At 36.7% G+C, this 17,035-nt stretch overlaps 2 protein-coding genes across 2 annotated transcripts in view; one reads left to right on the forward strand and one right to left on the reverse strand.

Annotated features, from left to right (window-relative positions):
* palm2akap2 (PALM2 and AKAP2 fusion) overlaps positions 1–17,035 on the reverse strand; it is a 246,809-nt gene that overhangs the window by 215,185 nt on the left and 14,589 nt on the right. The gene's annotated exons all lie outside the window — the stretch shown is intronic.
* Positions 1–17,035, forward strand: part of plppr1 (phospholipid phosphatase related 1) — a 66,751-nt gene that overhangs the window by 41,985 nt on the left and 7,731 nt on the right. Inside the window, exons 3-5 of the mRNA XM_082157698.1 lie at positions 3,730–3,918; positions 10,030–10,162; positions 16,586–16,836. Of these exons, the coding sequence (XP_082013824.1) occupies positions 3,730–3,918; positions 10,030–10,162; positions 16,586–16,836 (573 nt within the window). The remainder of the gene's footprint in view (positions 1–3,729; positions 3,919–10,029; positions 10,163–16,585; positions 16,837–17,035) is intronic.

The raw sequence follows: 17,035 nt of genomic DNA on the forward strand, positions 1-17,035 counted from the left end.
TCCAGCACGGTGTAGAAACGGTTCTTTTAATTCACTTGTGACTGATTTGATGTAATTTCTTTGAAAGTCTTCACAAAAATTGTAGGCTATACAATTCTTAAATATAAAATTGTTCAAAACAACATTGTGTTTATTCCTGTACTTCCATAAACCGCACAAAAAAACAACAACAACCTCTTCTCTGAGAATAGATAACATTTTAAATGGTCAATCTTTCTTTTAATTTCAATATATTCAGAAAAGCAAAAATTGTATTCAAAGCTACAACATCCCCCTTTGATTAAGTGGAGAGAGCACTTTTTCACATTAAAACTCAGAAGGTTCTGCTGATGCTGTAAAATGGCGGCACCAGTGCAACCACTAGCAAAATTGAATCGCACCACCAAGAATAAAGGTCACAGTCTGGAGCCCTGCAATCAAACTGATATAAAAATTGATCATTTTGATCTGGATTAGCCACATTTAAAGCCATTGTAAAGTAGCCAACATACACAGATTTGTAACTGCATGTAAGTTGAACACTTTGAAAATGCACAACACTCATGGCAATCCGTAACTATTTTACGTTTTGCGAATTTTTGGCTAATTTGTAAAATGTTGTCATCTCATTTGTACACCCTACTGATGATTAGGCTTAGGGGTGGAACCTCATGTACACTTTTACAGTTACAAATAAATCACATCAAATTCATACAAAAATTCATACAAAATTGTCACTCCAGTTTCTTTCTTCACATGAGATCCTTTTAAAATGCACCAATTTACGACATTGCTGCTCAACTGTAAAGGACTACGCTTCATTACCTGACTTAAACACTGATTTGTACCCGTTCAGGCCGAAAGGAAGTCAAGAGCAAAGCACGAAGCTCAAGAAATAGAGATGGTAAACAAACACTCAAATTGGCGAAGCCACAATGGCGGAAATGCCTTGAATAATTACACTAGCCAGCTGGCTATGTAACAAAAACGTTTGCTAGCGCTAGCTGTTAAAATAACTAGCTAACAACACTGGCAAGCTAGATAACATTGAATCCTGTATCTAACTAACAAGCTAATACTACTTCCCTCCAACTCACATTGCTGCACTGTTCCGAAATCCTTTCAAAGTTATGTAGCTAAAGCCACATTAAATGTCGCTAGATGACTGCGGTAATCATTCAGTGCCATGGTATGTATCAAAGCAATGTAGCATAGGATTGCTACCTAATATTACCTCAAGTGTTTTTTTTGTAAGGCTGTCTATTCCAGTGAAGTATTAATTTTATACTTACCCTGAATAACCCTTATGTTCCACCTATAGTTTGAGGCTGATTTTCTGAATTCAGCTACTAAAAGAAAAGTGCCATGTCAGTGAATAGCGACTGTAATTGGGTTAGACATGCTGCCTTTTCGGCACTGTATGATGCCCTTATGTTATCGCTTAAGGCAAGCATGAGGAATCATGCTACATCGCTCATGAAATACTAATGAGGTGCTGACTCAGTACATTGAGTCTGAAACAACACAAACTCAACCCTGCAGCAGAGTATGAGAAGTGCAGTAAGACAATATTCAACCTGCTTTGATATGCTCTTCTTCTGTCCTCATATGACTTCTGATGTGGTGACATGGCCTATAATTTGATTTAGGTTGGTGTCGTTGCCTAGTGGTTAAAACAATTTCATGCACTTGCTGGGGGGGACTATGGGGCAGCATATGAGTAAGAATAATGTTGAAACAGAATTTGTACACTAATTGCAGTAAAGAATCCCATCGTTCATCTTGGACCGTTTTCAGACTTGTTGAACTTTGTTCTGAGGGGACTTGAAGGGAAATAAAATTAAACAAACTAAAGAAGAAAAAGTGTCAGGTTTCAAAACAAACGCTCCAAACGAGCCAGTTTTGAAAAATAAGGTTGGGTTGAAATAATGATTTTTCGATTTTAATTGATTCTCATTTTAATTGATTCTCATTTTGATGAACCGATATCGATTCTTAAATCCCTAAACTGTATCTAAACTGTGATTACATCTATAATTACACTTTTGAGACTTCCCTTTCACCTTAAACTTCAATAACAGCAAAAGTGTTTTACAATACCTTAAAGGTAGACTGGGTAAACCCAGCCTGATCTAGCGGCGATTTGATTTCGCCCTGCAGCTCAGGCTGGACACCTGTACATTTATCTCTGCTGCTTCCTTTACAAATATGTGGGAACCAATCACAAACTGGCTTATCCACCTGGCGCTATTGGAGGGTTTAATCCAATCCAATTCCAGAGCCGCTACGGCTCTGTCCAATTCCTTTTAACCTCTCGACGATGCTCAATGGCTTCTCTTTAGCAAATAAATCACTCGAGTGGGTGTAAATACCACTAACTTTTTTTTTGTTTTGTTTTTTTCATAACCTGCATAAATCGCTGGATTCCATCACTGCTTCTGCAAACCGCTGATCAACACATTTGGTTACACATTTCCTGCCTGGAGTTTTCGCGTCGCTCTGCAAAGTACGTCACCCGGATCGCTGGTCTGATTGGTTGAAGGACTATCCAATTGCGTACAGAGTCATTTGAACTCTGCCCGTCGATCATGCCTCTTGTGCAGTAGAAAATACAGAACAGACTCCCAGACCAATGTTCAGTCTTAAAAGACTGAGCTTGGTCTGGTGATAGCCAGACTACCTTAAAGGGATAGTTCACCCAAAAATAAAAATTGTCAACATTTACTCACCCAGGCTGTTCTAAACCTGAGTTTCTTTGTTCTGTTGAACACAAAAGAGGATATTTTGAAGAATGCCAAATGACTTCCATAGTATTTTTTGGGGTAACTTTATTGTAAGGTAACGTAGTTACACATTACTACATGTACTTACTATAGTATTAACAGTAAATTATGCATAATTACAAGTAACTAACCCTCAACCAAACTCTAACCCTATTCGTAACTATACAGTAAGTAGGCTACATGTAGTTAAATATTTCTCAGTACTTATTTGAGTAAGTACTACTTCACCGTGAAAAAGGGTGTAACCATTTTTTCCATACTATGGAAGTCAATCAAAGCCGTGTGTCCACCACAGGAACTTTACCCAGGAACTAGGAACTTTGGGGGTGGTACTCCGTGTGTTTTGACCGCAGGAACCAGGGTCTCAATTAAGTTCTGTTTAAAAATGTCCCCCTCAGAAAGTCCCTGCATGCGAGGTAGTACTTTTTCAAAGTTCAGGAACTCTCGGGGGTGGGACTTGGCGCTGAACATGCTGATTGGTTGACTCCACGCTGCATTTTGATTGGTTGACTCCACGCAGCATTTCATTTCATCCACCATTTTTTTAAATATTTTGCGGTGCGTGCAGTCCTACATCACCGGACTAATTTGCCTAATCTTCAAGGTACTTTAGACCGCGGTGGGAACGCAGAAAGCAACAGATCTGGGGGGAAAAAAGTTCCTTGAACAAATTGTTCCGGGTAATTTTGGTGGTAACATGGCTAAACTGTGCCTTCAGTTGGACTCTCTGCAATGCTGTCTCACATATTTCATGAAAGGCCCTTTATGTAACCCTGCTGGAAATGAAAGAGGATACAAATATGGCTTCCAAGTGGGGCTAATGCAAACAGAAAAACAGATGGACACAGCTGCTTACAAGAGGTTTTCCGAGCGGAGATGAGACCAATTTTTGAGAAGTGTCGGTGAAATGGTGAAAGATCTCGACAGATACTTCTGTTAAGTTTGTTTCTTTTTGTTGTCTTTCCAGTTGGTCATCATGGCCGGGACGGTGCTGCTGGCGTACTACTTTGAATGCACAGACACGTTTGGGATCCATGTGCAGGGCTTCTTCTGTAATGATGCTGACCTGATGAAGCCGTACCCCGGGCCGGAGGAGAGCAGCTTCATCCCTCCTCTCATCCTCTACTGCGTGGTCGCAGCGGCACCCACTGCCATTGTGAGTAGACATGGCTCAAGATCGTCCAAGACTAGTCCTCCAAACTAGTTAACTGACTAGCTAATTACTGAGGTCTACTTTTTTAGATTTTTTTTTTCTGTACATTTTGTTTTTTAGTTGAAGTCATTTTACAAGTTAATGAGGTAAAGATCAAGTTACCTAATATTAACAAATTAAACCTTTTTGTAAAGTGTTACCTTTTAAATTATTTATTTTTTTCTTCAATAAAGTGTATGTTTTCTTGTTTGTGTTGGACATGAACACCAGAGGGCACTGCAATACCAACACACACAAATACTACATGCATGCTTTTTTTGTGTTATAGTGTAAAACATAAATGGGAAATTAAATGTAATCTCCAGAGTGGGGTTTCTGTGCAGTCTCCCATATCCTTTTAATAGGCACATGGGCCATAAAACATCAACCACTAAAGAAAATTAGAGTGAATATATTTCATTTTTGCTGAAAATGATGATCTTGTTTGGGCCAAATGTGCTATGAAGCTGTTAGGAGTTATACAGATTAGACAGACCATGAGGATGTGTATAATAATTTAATTGTACATTTTATCAAGCATAACTACAGTCCACCGCTGAAATTTAAGTCTGTAAAAATGTAATGCTGTAGGTTGAAATGAATATATTTAGTGTAGATCCTTGTCATGATTCTGACTTTGGTTTGGTCAATCAGTCTCCAAACAAAATTAAGGAAATTAAGCTTTTATTTTTAGACTGTTATGATTTATTTTCCATTCTGAGGTTATTTTCACTGCAGAAGAAAATGTGAAGTGTGTTTCCAGAACCTGAAGCTCGGGTGTTTTTGGGTGGGCGTTTACTGGCTCAAAAACCCACTGTCAAGTCTCTGTGATATTCATATGAGGTTTATTGCTCGTTTTATTGTTGTCCAGGCAAAAATCTGATGGTGTAAATAAGTAACACACCTCTCCTCAACAAGCCTCATGATCTCCTTAGTACATAAATTAAAGCAGTACAACAAATACTACTACCATACTTTATAAATATTTTATTAGTATTATTATTTATGTTGTTTTTAAACTGTGGTAATATGAATTGGGAATATGTATGGAAGCTTGTTTATGGCACAAAATAATTTTTTTTTTTTTTACAATTCTGACTTTTCTTAAGAAACAAACTTTATTTTCTTGTTTTTCTCAGAATTTTGAGATATAAACTTGCAATTGTGAGAAAAAAGTTTATACCTCACAATTCGGAGGAAAAAAATCACCTTGTTTGTTGTTTTATTTCACAATTCTGAGTTTACAGCTCACAGTTCATACTTCTTTTTTCTCACAATTATGATATATAAAGTCAATAATATAGAGAAATAACCCTGCAATTGAATTGCAAGAAAAATCAGCACTGCGAGATATAAGCTGGGAATTGCGAGGGGGGGGGAAGTCAGAATTGTGAGATAAAAAGTTTTATTTATTTTTATTAGCTTTTTTTTTTTATTCTGTGGCGGAAACAATTTTCCGTAGATATGCATACTGTAAGTAAAAAATATATATTTATTTTTGCATAATTTTATATAACAATTGATTTATTATATGGCATATGATAGCTTTGATGAAATTCAGGCTGAATATGTATAAATCTATATCCAACCTGTAAGTTTCTTGTACCTTTTTCAAACAGTTTTGGACATTCCTAGTGTAGTTATTAATCTTTATAACCCTGCCTATATCTCAAGCAACGGACTGGAGTTTCATCTGTACTGTACTATTCTAAGAGATGAACACTGCAGTCCAATTCCATCATTCCCAGCACAGAAAACAGCTTTAAACAAGCCAGAGTTTTACTCTAGAGATAAAAAGAACTGCAGAAGCTGCATCTGGTCTTGAATTTTTTCCCCTCCTTGTGACACAAACTTTATTTCTCCTCTGTATGGCAGAAAATAGAAAACCTCTTGCATTTGGTAACTTGAGAATTGGTCAGTGGCTGAGTAATATCTGACTTCAAAGTGGCCTGTGAAATGCTGTATCTTTTAGGTGAAAATTCCCCAAAAGGCTCTACTTTTGTCGTCATCATTCTTTTCAGCTCAAACACACTTCCTTTCTATGCAAATTTATTCCATCAACAGGTTTTTCTTAGTAAATTCCGACTTTTAACTTTGCTATTATGTTTTATGTTTTGCCGTTTGTATAGAGACGTACACATGTGCAACGTGAGTGATGCTGTGGGAAACATGCATCCAATTAAGCAAATCTACTTTATTAAACTGGCAAATTGAGATGTTTTTAAGTTTCGAAAAGAGTGTACACTATTTATATTGATTTTCTAATGATGTATGTCAATGGATATGAATCTTGTATAATTCCTTTGAAACCTTTGGGAGAAGAAAATGTACATTTTATCATTTACTGTATGCTATATCAACCCAGAATAGATGAATAAATAAAACACATTTTTGTGTGAGGAACAGAAAATGTATTTAAAGTCAGCATGAAACAGAAGTTGCGATTAGTTTCAATTGATTAGTTCAAAATGGCATATTTAAACGTTTTTTTTTCCCCGTTTTTTCCTGTGATTTGTTTATTTATTCATGCCTTAAGTTAAAATAGGTTTAATGTAACTACACCATTGCCTCATTTAGTAAACATGGAACCATGAATATTCAAATTAGCCCCGCCTCCACTCCCTCACACTAGCTTAGAGATCCACTCAGTCAACTCTACTGAGGTAAACCAAAGTCCCTTTCTATATCTATAGTCTTTGGGTAAATGCTGCATATGGCAAGTGGAAATATTGGTTTAATTCAGCCATGTATGTTTGAACCAGAAACTGATTCAGAAGAAGAGTATCATGTATCAGAAAGGTAATGTGTTTTAATTAGGGTTGTGCTGATAGACAATAGTATCGTGTGTCGACGATAGTCATTCTTGATGATTTCACCAGGAGTGCGCCGAAGCGTTCGTTTGGGTTCTTGGGGTGGTCCATGTTGAATCCAAAGAAATTAACTTGGTCCCACATTGAATCCAAAGAAGTTAACTTGAAGATGAAGTTGCCGGAAGAAGACAGGAGAATGTTGTCTCAAAGAGATTGAGTGAAGATCTGAACTAATCAGATACTCTTAAAGGTCCTATCAGTTCACCAAAGATGACCGGGAGAAAGTCTTTGTTCCATCTCATCCCCGTTTGCATGTTCATGCTGGCATGGAGAATTTGTGCAGTCTTTACACAAAAGTATGGTAAAAATATCATGATGCAATTTATCATAACATATTGTACACCATTGATTATAAAATCAAAAGACGTTAAAGCAGTGATACATCATCTTTGGATATCAACATTTGAAGTTACTCTAACATAACTAAAGAATCATAACTAGGCTAATAAAACATAGGGACATGCATAAAACACAGGAGAAATACTATAAATATTTGGGATTTTTTTGTGGGTAAGAATGAAGTAAATTTCCTTGTGTATTGGAAGTTTATCTCTATAAGTTTATCTCTATAGTCTTTGACCAAATGGCTCGTGCTGTCTGATCTGCTGTGCTGTCTCTGAGGGTTGCAGGCACAGTCTCTTGCTGAGATCTTTCAGGAGAGCAGAGGTGATAACAGCCTTTGAAGAGAACTGGTTTGAGGGCCGATGACAACGGGAGAGGAGGAAGGTTTTATGATGAGTCCATTCGTTACAGGCATTTGGTTCTGAATGATGTTCTGTATGTTGTAGCCAACACAATCTGCTATTTTGATTATTCATAATTAAGGATGAGCTTTTAGAGATTTGAGGAAAGTATGGAGAGAAAAAAAGAGCTGTGTAAAGATTCTTTGAAATGCTACTATTGTGTGCAATAAAAAAAAGAACAGCATACGGGTTTGGAACAACGTGAGGGTGAATCAATTATGACAATATACATTTATTTTTTTGGTGAAATATTGCTTAAATGTGTTTATAATATTTGATGTTTATGCCTTGAATATTGCTACTTTTCAACAAATGAAATCTGTGCCAGGTGACACAGTATGAATTTGGTTTGTACATCGTCATTATTATTACCATTAGTGCGAAACACCATGTTTAGTCACAGTTGGCTTAATACAAATAATACAAGGGCGAAGTGAACTGATCATTAGAGGTTCACTCAATTTCACGGCACAAAGGACTTCTAGAACCTGATTTTGCTCGTAAAATGGAGATAGAAACTCTTAGTACAAACTCTTTCAACAAAGAATTTCTAAATATGTCATTCTAACATTCACAATGTCCCAGAACATTACCTTGAAACTTCCAAGAATTCATCACGGTTATGATATCAAGATGTGATTGCCCACATTTATACATTGTATACAGGCCTGTGTGGCAGTTCAGCGACCCGTCCTGATATACAAAGTTTTGAACCGCTCCTGTTTTCACATGTGAGAACACAAGTTAAACAAGTTCACGTTTTCACATGTGAAAACAGGATGTCACAGACGACTGCCTCTCATATAAGCAATAAAAACACCAGCATAAAGTCCAGGCCTTGTCCTCTCTCGTCTTGCACTGTCATCACTCCTCTTTTTATCCTTCCGGATCCCCTTCCATGAGACTTTAGGCCATGTGGCACACAGGAGACACTCATTAGCACTCGCGCCACCGGCCTCGCTCTGTTCCCAAGGCTCTCGGCCCCGCCCTGCTTGCCACATACATGTTGTGGTCCATATCTTTACTGTGAAAGTCTGTTCGCAAAGTCTGCGCCAAAATTGCGACTGATTTACCATATAATCCACAGTGAAATGTACCAAACAAACAAATAATGCTAGTACTGAGACGTTCACATAAATAAGCACTTCATAAGCATTAGGATCCTTTGAAAGGTAATGAGATTTTTGTCCAGTGGTCCTGTATCTCCTCTTCTCTCATCTCACTAACGTGTCAGTGGGTGGGGCCAAAGATGTGATGTAGGAGCAGGCGTTGATATGATTCCCCAGAAGTGGTTTTTCGTTGCATTATTACGTCATAATGCGCCAAAATCCGAAATTAGTCGTCTTCGAAGCCTGGTTTCAATAAAAGCTGTTTTTGGACTGAGGAAGTTTTGAAACTTAGAGGATGTTTCTATAGTACAATGACCTCCTACATGCCAAACGATCAAGGGAAATTCAATTCCTCAATTCATGACCCCTTTAGAAGTACATTAGCAAAAACTAAATGATGACTAAACTGTCTTTAGATTGAAATTTTGAAACATTGATGTCAACAGCTGCTTTCTCACTGTCAGGCCAAACCATTCTTGTTTGCTGAACCTAGCCGATGCGGATATGGTTTGATTTTTCCACTGTGGGGCTGATAACAGAGCTCTCTGGAATGTAATACAAATGTGCCAGTCGTTCCCTTTGTAACGAAAAAGTTTACAGATGGTATGAGATTTTAATAGTGACTGCGTTATGGAGGATGATCAGATATTTCCGTTTTAAACTTGTTTACTTTGCTGAAATAGCGAGCTTGGCCAGCTACAGAGAAACTGGCAGCCAGGCAACAGACAAGTGACTAATCCGGAGTGGCGATGTGACATCACTACACACGTTCAACCTGCGTAGTCATTTTTGGGGTGGTTTTCATTTAGTGTGTGTACTTATCTTATCCACTGACAAACCTATTTTGACACTTAAGCCAATGCATTATTTCTTAATGGCTGATTAATCAACTTGGCCTGTTAATACTAATTATACATTATATAGAATGAAAATCTAAGCAATTCCACTAGTAATTCTTTAGTGAGCTCTCAGAAGTAAAAGTACAACACAGATCCCATGCGTCACTACGCACGCATTCGAACAGCACAGTTCAGCATGGTGAGCCAACCGTGATGAGAATTCTGGACCGGGAATGGTTTGTAATCGTGCCGAGCTTAATCAAGCTCAAGTGGATAAATCTGGAACCGTTCCTTACCGTTCTGGGAACTGTTCAGCCCGACATTGGGAAAATGACCATTTACACCACAGTGTGGAGATCACAAGACAACTTGAATAACATAATGACTTAAGAATATAGTTCCTCCAATTCAAGTAATGTGCAAAATCCCCAAAAATATAATAGACATGAATCTCACATTATGCATTAACTGCTTAAATCTTTTTTTTTTTCTTTTTTTTTTTTTCTGTCTGTAGATATTTGTTGGGGAGATCTCCATGTATATCATGAAGTCCACTAGAGAAGCCCTAATAGCCCAGGAGAAAACCATTGTGACTGGAGAGTGCTGCTACCTAAACCCTCTCATCCGCAGAATCATTCGGTTCATCGGTGAGTCTTCTGTTTTCATTAGTATTCAACATTTCAGCTCAGTATTGTGTGGGTCCAGTATGGATTTTCCAGTTGTCACAACTGATGGCACCATGGTGAGATAATGCATAGTTGGAATTTTTGCTAATGCAATGACTGATTTCTCATAAATGAAGGCAAAACAAAATGCAACTTTTATTATAATGGGTTTAAGGGATGATTGCTGTAAATTTCTTGACATTTAAAAAAATATATATTGTTCATGTATTATAAATAATAAACAAGTTAATGATAAACAAAAACATTAGTCTGCAGTTGGCTTATTGAATGTAAAAAATTATTCAAATATGTGGTTGAATGGCGATATTTTTTTTTTATTCTTAACGAAGTAATTTTATTCTTAACATTTGAAAATTTTTTTTATTGGTGTTGGCATTGATAGTACTTAGTAAAAATATGCTTTTAAACAAATATCATTTAAAATAGACTTTGGGAACACTGTGTAAACATATTTATGATTACAAATTTGAAAGGGTGATGAAACCCTAAACTTAATTTTTCCGTAATTTTAACAGTTATGTGTGTTGAACATCATACCTTCCTTTTAGTTTAATAATATGAGAAAACTAGTAAATTTTAAGCTTTTTTGCGTTATTTTCATCTTCTGCGTTCAAATTTGTCTTCGTGTCAACATCACAGGATCGATGACTCAACCAGTGTTGTCAAAAATGTCAATATTTCGATATGTATCGTTACTGAAATATCTATGGTTACAATACTCCTTTCCTGCAGTATCGATACACCGAGACCAGCTGCTCTGTCTTGCTCTCTCTCTCTCTCTCTCTGATGGTGAATTGACACATATCTTGCATTATCACAGGTTTCGCACTCACACCAAAAGCGTGCGCTCCACTGAAGCCGCCTCTCAAATTGAGTGGCTTACTGCGCTTAAATGGTCAAATACACACAAAATGATGTGTGTATGACCGTCTTGGCGAGTATTCAGTTAAACACAGTCAGTTGTGGAACTTAAATAGTTGAGAAAAATAACGCTTGTTGTGTAACAGTATATTGGATCCATGCATAAGCTCTTAAAGTGACAGCAGCCTAATAAATCTGCTGCAAAAGAGAAAATCACCAGTGTTATTTAACATTTTATTACTTTAATAGTATTTCTGAATACTGAAAACTGCAGTTAGACCCACCTAAAAAACTGTTTTACATTTATCTTTATTCTATTGTATTTATTTGTGCTATCATTTGCAATTTGTTAATTTGTTCTTATTGTATTACTAACTTTTTACTTGTCTTTTTTTCTGTAAATTTAGTTCAGAATTTCAAATAAAACCTCCCTGTGCTATGTGTAAGCTCTATAATTATGAGATAATAATAAAAATATCTGTATGGCAGTATATTATGGAATCGAATATTGATGTTTTTCAAGGTATCTGATCGAAGTTGGAAATTCCAATATTGTGACGCTGCTAGACTCAACATTGTTAATAATGAGACTGCTTGTGCTTATCTTATGAGAAGATGCCTCGCTTAATTATTCATGACAACACGCGGTGATTTCCTTTGACAGACGCTTGAGATTGCATACAGAACAGTGAGATCGCATACAGTAAGTAAGAGATGCATTAATGGAGGAAAAATGTGTTTTTGCTTTGTAAGTTTCTGCATCACACACATTCTCTTCAGTAGATCCTGAGTCTTCGACACAAACACGATTCATCCACACTTTGAGAGTAACCGGTCTTTACAGCTTATAAAAATGCCACAAAATAACCCTAAAAAGTTATACATTTTCAATGCATCGCAGAGTACAAATGCGAATGGTTGTGCGCTTATTTGTGCATTACATTATAGCTGTCACAGGATATGTATTTGACATTTTGGCCAATGCAGATTATTTCTTATTGGCTGATTAGTCAACTTGGCTTATGATACTAAAAAATCCTAAGCAAACAAACACCACTAGTAATACTTTAGTGAGCTCTCAGAAGTAAAAGTGCAAGACACATCCAATAAATCTTTGACTTTGTTAGGTGGTATGATTTACCTGGAGATTTTAAAGTAAAACCGCAGAGCTGTGGCTGTTTTATTGATTGGGAACTACTCCACCTCCAAAACACATCAATTTTAAATGTTTTCTACAGACATAATGAGAGACACAATCAACAAAACTTTCTATGAAAACTTCCACTCACAGTATTTCTTTTATGCAGTCATATTTATTTTAGTACACATTTCCATGTTCCCAACCAAGTGTTTGATGTAAAATGAAAGTAAAAGCATGGGGAGCACTTGATTTAATGGATGTGATGCATAATGTAGTGGAGATTCTGGTAATGGTGTCCTCTGAGGCTTGGGATTGCAGTGATATGGACCATCGTATTGCAGCCTTTTTACAATATTGAGCAATTGTGGCTGGACAGAATCCCAGAATCTCTTTTTCACTCCAGCGGTGGTCTTGTTTTCAGTAGCTCAACTTTTTGGTATTATAGGAATCCTTCATACTTTAAGAGGCACCATGTATTGTAATCTAGTTCACTCCAAGACACACAATTTTACAGTGAAACAAGTGCCACGGTAAAGTCCACTGTCAGATAAAGGCCTGAAGTGAAAACACAACAAAAAATAAACGGCCATTCACTGCCATTATAAAGCTTGGAAGAGACAGGACAGTTTTTAATATAACTCAGATTGTATTAGTCTGGGGTAATTATCATATTTGGGTGAACTATCCCTTTAATTGAATGAAAACAAATTCAAAATAAACACAGACTTGACAGGCTTGACTTGACTTCACTTGACTTCACTTGACTTAAGCTGGGCGTACATGGACAATTTTTTTTTTGTCTCTCGGGAGAAATTGTGTGGAAATCGTTGATGCTTGTATGGTCGCGACTCGCATTGTGTGAGGGAGTCGGCCTGATTTTCACCAGTGTATAGGCTGTCCACTATATTGCCAAGTCATACACAACCATGTCACACAGTAGATCTATGAATATTATTATAGCCCAGTGGCTGGAACCCTGCAGCCATAGTTCGAATTACAGGGGGTACCCCCAAAGGGACAGAAATATCAGTTTTGGGGGGGTCAGATAATTTTTCTGATATTGTGAAAAAATATAATTACAGTTACAATACAAGTCAACTCCTATTTTCACTGTAGGAACATTTTAATGTAAAGTGATTTCAGACACCCCTATTGTGGACCGTACCATTTTTAACCACCGTGGCTAGAAGCAACGGAGATAGAGAACGACTTCAACTTCTCAAGCAAGTGTCAACGTTGAATGACAAAACGTTAGTTTCATAAAGTATCATTCTTTTCAACATTCCTTATATGTATATTCAAAATATTTAAAATAATCTAATTTAATAGTTATAATTTTTCAATGTAAATTATTTAATTTTATTGGTAACAGCCTAGTGTCTAATTATTTTAATTGAATATATTTATCAAATTTAAGAATTTGAAATGAAAGATGGAGCATACATTTAATAAAATTAGGGGAAAATGCCCTTTATAAAGGTACAACAAATGATTCTGAGTGTTTTCAAACAGTGATGTAATGAAACATTGACAATTTAAGCTTGAAGGGAGTAAAGCCTCTGTTTAGGCTATTAAGGAAATGTAATTTTGCCAAAAGAAGAACTTTTATTTTAAATAAATGTTCATTTTAAATCAGCCTACTTCAGTGTGATATGTTACCATATTATCATGCTTAACACTAAGAATTTGAATAATTGTAATGTGATGATCAGATGCAGATAGATAAATATAGGCGGTTTGCGGGTGGATTATTTATTTTTAATAGTGGATTCGGGTGACTCAAAGTGCACCAGATTAATGAATTTATCTTTAAAATGTACAAAATGTTCTCCCGGACCCCCCTAGAGATACTGAGCTCCACCAACAAAAAAATGTGGGAAACACATTAGGCTATATGATGATCTACAAAAAAAAAAAATACACATTTAATTATCTTATTATTAAAATACATTATTATGATTGTACCACCTCCGCCTCATTTTGAGCCAGGAAAAAACCTGAAGTAGGCAGTAGGCTTCTTGTAAAGGTATTACTTTTACTAGTAATTAGAATGGTATTTCAGTGCACTTAACTTCTAACTTTTGGGAGTTGATCAAAACAGTTCTCTTTTGGATATATAATAACAATGAGATATTCCGTAGCCTACTGATTATCAGTTTGTCGCATGTTTAGACCTTGTATGCGTGTTGCACAACACATGTTGCACTTGGCGATCACGGTGGGGATTGATATGGTATTGGACCATGATGGTCATAGAAGAAGTGAAGGAGCAGTACCCCCCAAATATGGTGGGGTAATTCGCACTCTGCCTGCAGCGTGTACACACACACACAAATTTACACTCTAGTTATTTTTCTTTAAAGAAATGTCTGAGGATATGCGTGTGACATCACCTTCGGCCGGAGTGACTGCGGTTACGCCCACTGAGTGGCAAAAAGCCTGAGCTGCAGCATTTGTTTTCACCGTGAATGCCGCGAAAACCCCTCAAAACATCTAAAACGGGAAAGAGCTTTGCGATTGACTGTACAACTAGATTTGACAAGAAATCTGAGGTATATTTTTACAGACTGCAGAAGCAAATGGATCGCTGCAATTCACAGAAACAACTGGAATCCAAGCAACAAAAGGTTGATTTGCAGTTATGTTGTCAATTTGCTGAATTTAACGGTAAAATCATACCCTATATATTGTATTGTATTATATATTGTATTGACAACTCATCAATGAAATATTTATTGTCATATATTATGCATAATTGGATGTTTTTAAATAAACACTGACAACAAACTACAAGTTTTAGGGCTGGACGATATGATGATAGACATAGATATAAGTGATCATCTGGATTTCCTACCTATATTGTATTTATATAAAGCGTTCACAGGCAAATGTGCTTTATGTATTTCCCTGGCGTAGAAATCAGGCACATTTAAATGTCAGAAAAAACAATTCCTGGCTGCATGTCAATATCCATGGATCACTGGATCTTTGGTAAGCTGTAAGCAACACTATATCGAGTCCAACCTTTAGTTTAAACTGGTCATCGTTCGTTTTTCTGAGGTTTTCACAGTTTCCCCTATTAAATCCAGTCACGCAGCCGCTCTTTTGCCACTCAGTCCGGCTGAGGGGTGTGTTCCGGCGGGAAAGTGACGTCAGCGCATACCCTCTATAGTGCACGATACTGAACTGAGTGCTCTTCCAAGTCTTTTTGTACTTAAACGGACAAATGCACACAAAAATATCCCCGTAAACACAGTCGGTTATGTCTTAAGTGAACATAAACAGTTGACAAAGAAAATGTGTGTAACAGTATATTGGATCCATGCAGCTCTTAAAGTGACAGCAGCCTAATATTACTGCGGCCATCTCTATAATGTTAATAAATCAACAAAAGACACAGAGAAAATTCACTCACTCTTCTTGACTCAATAACTTTTGTGACTATATTTGTAATGTATATTTTATTTATAAAGTTCAGTATTATTTTACATTTTATTACAGTTTCTGTACCTGAATACCTGAAAAACTTTTAGTTTATACAATAACAGTTAATTTCAATCGTATCTTTGTTCAGTTGTATTTATTTGTGTGATTGCTAATTTGTTTATGTGTTCTTTTTTTGATGTTTACTTGTATTTAATAATGCTTGAAATTTTGTTAGGCTGGTTGTTTTTGGTATTTTAAAACCATAGGCAAAAGTTCCTTGTATAAGTGTTCTTTAGCCGTGGGATTTTGTTCATGGTATTCAGCTACAATGAAAAGACTTTGAACTAATGTGAATGATATCTACGTTGTTTTTTTTTACGATTTTTTTTTTTTTTTTACGAATTAAAAAAAAATCAAAATTAGGAATCCATAAGAATCGGAATCGATAAGCAGAATCAGAATTGGAATTGTTAAAAAAATTCAATTGATACCCAACCCTAGACAAGATCACATGAGGGAAACAGGGAATCACATGAATCCCAGTAAAAGACATGACATGATAAACATAAATTGAAAACATGAAACAAGAACCAAACACTAGACAGACACGACAACATGTTGGTTAACATTTTATTCCTTGCAAGGTCACAAAATCATCTGGAAAAAGTCAGACTGAGAGACTCCACATAACTAGAGGACATCATAATTACATGCATAAGATGTTAAGCTTAGTAGAGTAGTTTTGTTTGTGCCAAATGGTGTATGCAAATGTAGCTTTTGCTCTAGTGGGCATTTGTAATTACTTCTGGATGAAGATAAAAATAACATTGTTCCATCAAGACTGCATTGGTATTCATGGGCGTCCTTCAAACCCTTGTCTGATTTGCTTATATTTTCAGAGCTTTGATTGGGAGTAACAAGCAGAATATATTTTTGCCTTTTTTTTTTTACCGCAGGTGTCTTCGCGTTTGGCCTGTTCGCCACCGACATCTTTGTCAACGCCGGCCAGATCGTGACTGGCAATCTCGCGCCATATTTCCTGAGCGTCTGCAAGCCAAATTACACTGGGTTGGACTGTCGCTTCAGCCACCAGTTCATCGCCAATGGAAACATCTGCACTGGGAACCAGGTGGTCGTGGAAAGAGCCAGACGGTCTTTCCCATCCAAAGATGCTTCGCTCAGTGTCTACTCTGCCGTCTATGTTACTGTAAGACACTAGTGTGCATCCTAAATAGACTGTGGTTGCGTAGTTTCATTTGACTTTTATGTGTTGACTTGATTTCAACTGGCCCATATTTCATGAGTTGTTAACTTTGAAAAGAAATTTGCTTTACACAACCATGTCCAGTGAAATAAAGTGGCAAGCGATCAGTCTTGAAATGCCTGTCACTGGAAACTTGAAACAC

Source organism: Leuciscus leuciscus, assembly GCF_965113295.1.
Source record: "Leuciscus leuciscus genome assembly, chromosome: 24".
In the NCBI taxonomy this organism is placed as follows: Eukaryota; Metazoa; Chordata; class Actinopteri; order Cypriniformes; family Leuciscidae; genus Leuciscus; species Leuciscus leuciscus.